This window comes from Protomyctophum bolini (genome assembly GCF_963924005.1).
Source record: "Protomyctophum bolini genome assembly, chromosome: 16".
Classification (NCBI taxonomy): Eukaryota; Metazoa; Chordata; class Actinopteri; order Myctophiformes; family Myctophidae; genus Protomyctophum; species Protomyctophum bolini.
The window spans coordinates 24,480,538-24,491,027 of record NC_137877.1 but is presented as its reverse complement, the minus strand read 5'-3'; the positions used below and the strand labels follow the sequence as shown (position 1 = coordinate 24,491,027).

Below are 10,490 nucleotides of genomic sequence, written 5' to 3'. Positions count from 1 at the left end.
AATGTTCACACACAGTCACACACGCATACCCTGGGACTACACAAAATAAAGGATTTAAGGATTTTAAGCCATTTTATTTCCCCCCACCCCATTTAATCTGTTAATAAATACTTCAATAAAAAATACTTCAATGTAAATGCAGGAAAACGACAACATTTTCTGATCCGGGCAAGAACATGCTATGACCCTTTATGTCCACTGGAGAGAGATGTAGCCCCACAGAAAATCAGCCCACACACCCAAACAGTGAAGAGGGTAACTTTGCGACAGTCCTTCCTTGGCGACAGTTCAACCATCTTTCGGGTAAGCGTTTTACGTTATCAAAGAAAAGCCCACATGTGTATTTAGTTCGGTGTGTCGCTCTTGTCAACATGGCCAAGACTACTAAATCCAAGAAGAAAAGAGTCAGAAAGAACGAGAAAAAACATGCAAAAACCCCCGAGGTGAAAAAGAAGGCTACAGTAACAAACCCCGATGTGGATTACGATGACGGCGAGGACGAGGCGGTGGACGAAAACATCCACAGTGAGGGCGAGGAGGACGGCAGCGACGATGAGAGAAAGCACCAAAAGCTGCTGGAGGCCATCAGCTCCCTGGGAGGTAAGAAGAATAGGAGGAAGAAAGCGGAAAGGTCCGAAGCAACTGTCCAAATGTCAGAATTCACGGTCAATGCCGAAGGCGAGGGAGGCAAGATCAATCTGTCTGACCTCATTGGCACCATGGAGAAAACCCCCGCTGTCTCCATCAAGACTAAAAAGCAGCTGAAGCATCTCCGCTTCTCCAATATTACGCTCGACAGCCCTCTCAGCAAGCAGGAGACTGAGAGGATTCAGAGAGACCTGGCTTTTCAAAAAGCTTCCACAGAGGTGTCTCGCTGGCAGAGCATCGTTAGACAGAATGAGAAAGCGGAGCAGCTCGTGTTCCCGTTGAACAAGGAGCACCCGGGCCCCAAAGTCATGGAGCAGGTGGTGTCTGGGTGGCAGGCTAAAACCCCACTAGAGCAGGAGATTTTCAAGCTTTTGTCCATCAACAAGCAGCCAGTTCACGACCCCGTCCTGACCCCCATGGAGGAAGCCTCCCTGAAGGCTATGAGTCTGGAGGATGCAAAGATCCGCCGCGCTGAACTCCAGAAGGCCAGAGCACTGCAGTCGTACTACGAGGCGAAAGCCAAGAGGGAGAGGAGGATCAAGAGCAAAGTGTACCACAGGGTGCAAAACAAGTCAAAGCGCAAAGAACATGTGAAGCAGTTTGACGAGATGGTGAGGACGGACCCCGCTGCTGCCTTAGAAGAACTTAAGAAGCTGGAGCTCTCCAGGATGAAAGAGAGAATGTCTCTGAAACACCAGAACAGCGGCAAGTGGGCCAAATCCAAAGCCATCATGGCCAAATACGACGAGGGGGCCCGCAAGGCAATGCAGCAGCAGCTGGAAGTCAACAAGGAGCTGACAGAGAAGCTAGCTAGCTCGCTCAATAATGAGGAAGAGGAAGATGAAGAGGGGGATCCGGAGATGCTGCCAGACTTCGTTAACGACCAAGAGCCCGTGTTGGATCCCACAAACCCATGGATGAGAGGCAAGCTCTCCAAAGAGCCCGCCGAAGAGGAGGAGGAACGTGACAGTGGGGAGCCTATTGTGATGTCAAATCCGGCTGAAGAAGAGGAACAAAATGAAGTTGAAGAAACAGAGGAGGAAGCGCTCCTCCGAGAGTTTGACGCCAAACGTAAGCGGCGACAGGCTGAAGAGTCAGACACCGTGGCAGTAATACACGAGGTGGATGATGCAGAGGAGAACGGCCCAGAGTCTATGGGGGTTGATGCAGAGGAGAACGGCCCAGAGTCTATGGGGGTTGATGCAGAGGAGAACGGCGCAGAGTCTACGGGGGTTGATGCAGAGGAGAATGGCGCAGAGTCTACGGGGGTTGATGCAGAGGAGAATGGCGCAGAGTCTACGGGGGTTGATGCAGAGGAGAATGGCGCAGAGTCTACGGGGGTTGTAATTGTATCCGACGACGATGAGGAGGAGGAAGTAGAACTGTCCGAGTTCACTAACCTCTACAAAGGCATCACGGACAGCCACCCAGAGGAGAACAAGACCCTGGAGGATGTGGAGCTGCTCGATGGGGAGGAATCGACCACTGACCAGATGACTGTGGAGAACCATGAGGTTCCGGTTACAGAAAACCCCCAGTCTGAGCCGCATATGACGAGCAAAAAGAGGAAAAGAAATCGAGGGTTGGAGCTGACAGAAGTCCTCACCAAGGACACTAAAGTCATCCGAGTCCCCATGGCTCCCACAGCGATCGAAAACACGGAAGAGGACGGGGAGGAAGACCAGAGGGACATCATTCGACAGGCGTTCGCCGGAGACGACGTCATCTCAGACTTCCTGAAGGACAAGAGGCATCAGGAGGCCGCAGGGAGGCCTGTGGCGTTGAACCTGACGTTGCCCGGCTGGGGGGACTGGGGGGGCGTCGGCATCGTGCCCTCCCGCCGCAAACGCAAGCGCTTCACCACAAAGGCGGCCCCGGCTGCCCCACGGAAAGACCGCAGCCTCCCCAGTGTCATCATCTCGGAAAAGAGGGACAGCACCATCAGCCTTTTCCAGGTGAGCTCACTGCCGTTCCCCTTCGAGACCCCTGCTCAGTTTGAGAGCACCATCCGCTCGCCTGTAGGAAGAACCTGGAACACTGAGCAAACTGTGAAAAAGATCACTAAGCCTAAAGTAGTGACCCAGATGGGAGCTATCATTGATCCCATTACCAGAGAGGACTTGGTAAAGGCTGAAAAGAAGGCAGCCGATGACAGAAAGAAAAAATAATAGCCTGTTATTTGTGTGGACTCATATTAAACCACTTCCTATACATGGTGTCCCCATTATGTCATGACAGGCAAAAATTCTGAAAACAGCAGATCTACAACTAAAAGCTCACAAGGCATCATGAGTGGAGGTGTTGTAACCTTGTAGATTAGCTATTTTGGCCGTGTGACATGTACAATGAAGTGGTTAAAATCTCAGTACAAAAGAAAATGTTCACAAAACTATGTGGGTGGGTGTTCATTATTGGAAGGGATGTTTTTTTTTCTTTTTTCTGAACCTGTTGTTAATTTGTCACTTCTATATAACTGCTAGCTACTAATTGTGTAGCCATGTATTTCTAGTTTAGTCTGTGTGTACAATTCTGAACAGAGATATTCTGTACATAATTCAGACATTTTTGAACATTGGACACATCCTTGTGTTTTTCTGGACCTTTTCAATATATTTTTAATAAAGTTCACCTGCAGTTAAAGATTATGGTTGTAAAATTCTGTATTTTGCATTCGAGAGTTTGCTTATCAGCTATTCACAGCCCTTATGTGGTTTAGCTCTTTGACTGGAGCGTATGGAATATTGTGCTGTGTTAATGAACGTTGTGAGATGCACGTGCTTAATGGAAAACGATTAATTATTAATTACTTTGGCAAATTCAAATGGTTCTTATTATATCTTTTTAAACCATGCAACTTTCTTGCTTACTCCTAAATTAGTAGTTTTAAATGTATTATATTTGCACTGGGATAAAATGGGATCAGTTGGACAAAAGCTGTGCTAATGGAAGAAATGGTGAGAAATAAAATTGTGTTACAGTTGAGATTTGATTTCAAAACGGGTTAATGTGACCAATAAAAGGAAATAAATGAACATGATAAGCAAATGCTGAACTGGAATATAGATTTGACATCATCTTGGTGTTTTCAGTGTACATGGAGGAAATTGTGCCAACCAGATCGTTTTGAATTCTGTATATTGAAACGGACCACTGATCAGCAGGTACTACAGTTGTCAGACATGGCACGGGTCACAGCCCATTCACTCCCAGTGAATATATATACTCGTGCTATAGTGCTTGAAATAGACACAGTCCCACTTGTGAGACCTATACAGCGGGGGCAATGGCACCATTTCAGAAGTAAGTTTGTGCTTGAATTCCTTCGCACTTTTTCTTTCAGGCAAGTGTTGATTTTCAATACATTTGTAAGGGCTATGCGGCAACGTCTAAAAGAAAAACCATTACAGTTGGGTTAAACCTTCACACATGGGTGAGAGTGCATGCTTTGGCACCTGACGTCTCTGTATTTCATGTGATAGACACTCTATTAAAGGGTTGGATCCCATAATGGACTATGCATCAGTGCAGGTAATGGTTGTCAGGTCGAGTGCCCAAGAGGCAGTGGAGAATTCCATTAGAAACCCTATAGATACTAAATCACTCATTCTCCCTCTCTCTTGCTCTCTTCCTTCTATCGAAGTACCTCTTTCGGGCAATTACTACAGCTTCATACACCTTTCAACAATGAAAAGAGACCTAGTCCTTGGGCTTATCCCCTGCCCGTTCGACTGCGACGGCCATAGACAGTGATTCTCACTCAAATATATGAAGGCCAATCTCTCTCAAAATATATGAAGGCCGGTTCATCGGTAAATCAGCACTGGTGGGTATAAATGGACAACAGCTCCCCCAATGATGGAATGTGTTTTTCTCCATAACGCCCATTTGCGAGATCCGGTCAAATATTTGTTCTAGGATGAAGGAACATTTATGCCTATCTTATAGGCTGCCTGAAACTGAGAGCGCATACTTGCTTGGGTAATATATTGAATATAACTTACTACAGACTTAGTTTGTGTTCCCTGGTAGGTTATCATGCTGTTGTGTAACTTGTGTATAATTCACAGTAAATTAGGTCTTGGAGGAATATATGCTGACTATCAGGAAACAGGAATCTTGTAAGGTACACCCCCCCCCCCCCATACCATTAGGCCTGTTGCAGAGTCAAATTGTGAAATACTTGCTATAAAACATGAACAATCGCATCATCGCAACAAATGGTTTCATTTCACCCAGAGTAATATCTTTTTTAAGTGTCCCTGTATTGTTTGCCATTGTTGTGCTCCTCCACATTCCAATTGTCTTGGTGGCCTATATATGAAACAATCAGAGAGAGAGAGAGAGACTATTCCGCCCTGCTGTAATGCCAGGCCTGACTCCGTTCCTACCCTGACAGGTGTAAGATTAACTTAGTTAGGTGCTAACCCGCTCATGCGCGCCAAATTAAATTAATGGAACAAATTCCCCTCCTAATTAAGATGAAAATACGTGTCAGTTGTAACCTTGCTGAGCACTAATTATGTACAAATGATTTATCATCTGTTTCGTCCTGAATAGCAATGGGCTCACCTCTTCGATAGCCCTGGCTGGCTGTTAAGAGATGGCCGCTGATTAACACTGACAGGTTGTGCTGCGGAGAAGCTGCACGCGGAGCCAGCCAGCCAATGAGAGGTGGTCCTGAGGAGATTCTCCCCTCCCTTCCATTAACCTACATTGAGTGTGCAGCTGAGCATCGCTGTGTGCCTCGGCTCTCCTTCTTGTTTCACTCCCCGGAATGAAAATAAAGTACATCCACCGGGGTGACTGATATTGGCTGATGGAGCCAGGGGCAGAGAGTAGTGAGGATTGAATGAAGGATGAATCTCACTTGATGCGTCTTGTATTGAGAGACGATTGGTGTCTGTGCGATACGACTAACACAGGGAGATGAACCGGGAGATGAACCGTCTTTAGGAACTCTTCGCTTATAGCCTTTCCACCTCAAATAACAAATTGAATAGAGTAGAAGACAATCAAGCTCATATATCAACATTTTACACCCCACACCAGATAATCACTTGAAAGCAGGCAATATCCCTGGCAAAGACAGGCCAGTGCTGTCCTTGGGCCAGCAGGTGGCGCAAAAGGTTAAGACTGGCACGACCCACCATACAAATTCCAGTGGGCTAAAATATCAAACTAAACAGGGCTTTATTGTAAAATTATAGCTTAAGTGGTGTATTCCATCTTATTTTCTTCTGCCTTGAAAGAACAGGTATATTTTTGGCACAGGCTCTGATTAGCATTAGAATCACCATCCCTTGTGTGGGTAAGGATACACTGGCCAATCTGTAATCATTGTTCCGCAGACTTGCTCACAGGGGATATAGCCTGCTTTGTCATTATCATTCAATATGCCACACACATGCTGGTATTGCTGCCTTGGTTGTTGGCAACCACTGGCAATTTGCATTTTTCCCCACAGTCCCAAGAATCCTCACAGACAATGATGAACTGGTCGACTTGTATCACCATAAATGACTATACCCTCTGTTTTGCAATGCTTGGGGATGAGATGTTTTCTTCTCCCTCATTGGTGTTGAATAAAGAAAAAAATGGCTCTGTCTCATGCCCAATTTCGGCTGTAAAATGCAGGCTTCATTCTCTAGGTATGTTCATTCCTCTATAGTTGGATGTGTAGTACACTCCTTAAAAATGCTGTCTAATCAGGTCATTGGGGAGCATTTGACTTTCTGTTATGACTCTGGGTCATTAGGCCAAGCACCGCTGCCATCATGGCTGTTTGTTGTTTCATTGTTGAGGTAAATGTCAGTATTTACAGTGTGTCTACAGAAGGGATGCTACTGTACAACATGCTCAATCTTTCTTCTGGGTCTGACTACTGGCCTGACTACAGGGCTTTTATTATCTGTGACCGTGACCTGCTGGGTAGGCCTACTGTATGTTATAGGTCATGCACATGGCAAAATTCCTCCTTTGAAATGCTCTAAATTATATTGCGTATTATATACATAGGCCTACACATATATAAATTTAACATACATATTTATTATGTAATATATACATACATCTAGAATAAACATGTTTTATTATGAGCAGTGTTGATGTTATGCATGTTCTGTTTTTTGTACATGCCAATCATACTTTGAACATTAACCTTTTGCTAAAGAAAGAATGCATAACTCATACATTTTCATGTAGCTCTTTCGCCTTTTTAAAAAAATTAAATTTTTTGTAATCTAATATCTCCCTGTGAATGTCAGATTTTAATGTGCCTGAAATTATAAGGTTTTCTTACTCCGTTTCTCCTATATGTACTATGTGTAACGGCCTGTAGGAGCAGCCATTTTCTTTTGTTACCCCGTACTGCTCCAATCCTCTCCCTTCTTCCCCATTTCTCCTCCACCCTCAAAGTGAGAGAGAAGCATCTCCTGTATATCATCACTATCTGGGGATTGGTGGATGAGGCAGGGGAGGGAGGGGGTTAGAGGTTAATTATAGACAACAGAGAGGTCAGGGGGCCTATTATTTGGGAGCTGAGACCTGCAACGGTCCAATGGGGATGACATTTACAAGGGACCCACCCCACCTCTACCAACCCTTCCCTCCCACCCTTTACCCCACCCACCCGTGCCATCACTCACATTTATACCAAGGGGCTGACAGTGGGACTCACTGGCCTGATAATGAAAAGGCCCTTAACGTTTGGCACAGGCAGGATGATAAATTGTATCCCTGGCTCTTCTCTGGCTGTGTCAGGGGGCCTCCAAGTGGCCCTTGACAACTAATTGAAAGCCCCCATATCCTGCTTTTACCTACTACGCTTCCTTTATCACTCTAATTATTGGGGTTAAGGATGTATCCCATGGGATTGTGGGTAATGCGGCATGCAAGACTTGCTGAGTCACCCTATTAGAATAATAAAAAAAGATGTAAGCCGTTATTAATCATTTCAGATTATTTATGGATGGTCTTAGTGAACGTGTAATGTTCAATTTAGAAGATTCAAGAATTATCTAATATATACAAGAGTTGAATTATTTGGTTTTGTTTCCTCAACATTGTAGCAGAAATAACAAAGACGCTATAAATAGTTCAAGGTGTGCGTTGGTCATAACACACTTGAGGTTCTGTGTGCATGGTTCCTACTTCTAAATATTATGCATCCATGTATGTGCATACTGTGCGCACACAATATGTTTTTGCACAAAATTAATACAAATTTCCATTTAAATAATTATAATAAAATTAAACATTCCATAAAAAATGTCAGAAAGGAAGTATTATGGAGCCACAACAATATCAAAACTCTCAAAACTGTAAAAGAACCTTATGCTATGTACAGTGGATTTGACTGAACATGAAGTTATTCAAATCTCACTGTCCCCCCCCCCCCCCCCCCCCCCCCCCCTGATAGTGATAGGATATTCTATAATGGTAAATAGGTTAGAAAACTATTTAAACGTTTCTCATAGAACATCTGTGTCCACAATCACTGCACGTACCTTAATTTGTTTAAGTGTTTCTGTATATGCTTTCATGATTTCTCTGCATGTCTCTCTCTCTCTCTCTCTCTCTCTCTCATATTTCATCACTATTCCATCTGCACCATATTTGATTTGCTCTTGTGGTCTAATAGGCTTATAGAGAGTTGCAGAGGTGAGTGAGCCACAGTGTTGAGTGGATCACAGTTAATCCCTAGTCCCATTTAGATTTTGTATTCACCGTACAGCGGGGCCTGGTGCTCATGATGGCTTTTTGGTGGGGATTATGTCAGGCAACACAATAGTTGAAACATATACAGAACAGGCCATCCATGCCTTCCCATTCCACTGGTATTTGTGAGTCTACTGTATTGTTAACTGCAGTATGCATTTAACACAGTGGATTTAAAAATCAGACAGATCATGCTCGTACTTAGTGCTGCAGGCTGCAGCTGCTGTAGCCTAATGATGATGTGAGCCTGAATCATTGTAGGCCAAATAATGCTTATTGATCTCTGATGGTGTAAAAAGCGTATGCTTAGACCTAGACTCTCAGAGATCAATTATCAGTTATCACTCAGTGAATAGTCTATACTCCATTCACAAGAGACTGAGGTAGCCTCCTACTCTCATTTTTTTCTTTCTTTTTGGGCGGTGTCAACCGCCTCCATACGTGACTTTTTGTGTACTACATGTGTCTGTGTGTGTCTGTGTGTGTGTAGGCCTATGTATGAGCATGAGGTGTCTGTATGAGCATGAGGCCTTATGTATGAGTACAAGGCCTCAACAGCTGCAATACCGCAGGGTCTAAGACTCTAAGGGCTGTATTTTGCGTGTCTTAAGTACCAGGTCTTATTACCTAACTTGAGTAAACTCAATGCCATTTGGCTATTCTGAGTGGCCAAAGAGCATTGATCACGCCTCCAGGTCTTTAGTTTACTCAAGTTAGGTAATAAGACCTGGTACTTGGTACCTGGTAACTGACACGCAAAATACAGCCCTAAGTGTTACTGCTGAGCTTCACACTGAGAACTGTAACTATTTACAATAAATGCATACAGTACAGTACACAGTACAAGTACAGTACGTCTGTCTGTCTCTATGAGCATGAGGCCTATATATGTATGAATATGAGGCCTCAACAGCTGCAATATAGCTGGGTACAGAGTGCAGTACTGTATTGGTACAGTACACTACGCTACTGCACCAGTGGTTCCCAAAGTGGGGTCCTTGAGGGAGTTCCAGGGGGTATCCAGCTAAATGATAGTTTGGAACCAAATTGACTCTTATGGGTCTGTAACTCTGAGAGTGTACACTCACATTTGTATACTCTCACAATTAAATTTACTTTGATTTTACAATATAAATTGGGGTCCCAGAGAAAGAAATGCCATTCAATAGGGGACCGTATAATTCAGGTCAAACCGGGGGCCCTTGAAATGAAAATGGTTGAAAATCACTGCTGGAGCCGCAAAAACCTTCTCTTATGGGGGACCTTGGGATATATTTTCAAATGAGGCCTGGGGGGTCCGCAGGCTGATGAGTTTTTGGGTCCTTGACATGAAAAAGTTTGGGAAACGCTGCACTACACATACAGTACACTAGTACATACTCATACGTACAGTACGAGTACAGTATGAGTACCAGTGGCGTCAACTCCGTGGGTGCTCAGGAGCAGAAGCACCCACTGGCAAAATAATAAGCCAATAATAATAAGTTGCAGGGCGGGCGGGCACCTTAAAATATATAGGCTACTCTAAGGTGGGCACCCACTGTCGTTATAGGAACCTTCCGCCACTGATGAGTACATAATTGTACAGTACAAGTACAGTACTCATACAGTACAAGTACGGTACAGAGTACAGTACAATTACAGTTTAGTTGCACCGCTCAGTTCACACATAGGTGTGATTTTAAGTAGCCTACACACCTTATGTGTGTTTGAGATTTGAGTCGACATTGTTATTTGACATTTTCCTTTTTCTTGTGATTAATGTTTGAAGTGCAATCGGAAAGAAAGAAGTACACAATTAAAGGTGATGATTCAGAGTTACAGACAGTGATGGAAAGTAACTAAGTACCGGTAGCTGTAACAACTACTGTACTATTTTTTTGCAATCTATTTATATAATAATAATATTTACCATGCAGGTTCCCCAGGACTTTTAGTTATCCTTTTAGCTTTGTGTCCTACTAGTCCTACTTTACCATGCTGTTTACATTTCAGACTAAGTATTCAATCAATCGATCGATCGATTGATTGACCGATCGATCAATCAATCAATCAATCAATCAATCAAACTTGAGTATTTCCAGTTTTTGATATACAGTATATATATATTCCACCACTGGTTGCCG

At 44.0% G+C, this 10,490-nt stretch overlaps 1 protein-coding gene across 1 annotated transcript; it reads left to right on the top strand.

Moving 5' to 3' along the window:
• Positions 1 to 287: 287 nt before the first annotated feature.
• Positions 288 to 3,288, top strand: LOC308330284 (U3 small nucleolar RNA-associated protein 14 homolog A). Its single transcript, XM_080785111.1, has one exon. The coding sequence runs from the start codon at positions 372 to 374 to the stop codon at positions 2,814 to 2,816; it is 2,445 nt and encodes an 814-aa protein (XP_080641237.1). The 5' UTR covers positions 288 to 371; the 3' UTR covers positions 2,817 to 3,288.
• Positions 3,289 to 10,490: the final 7,202 nt, after the last annotated feature.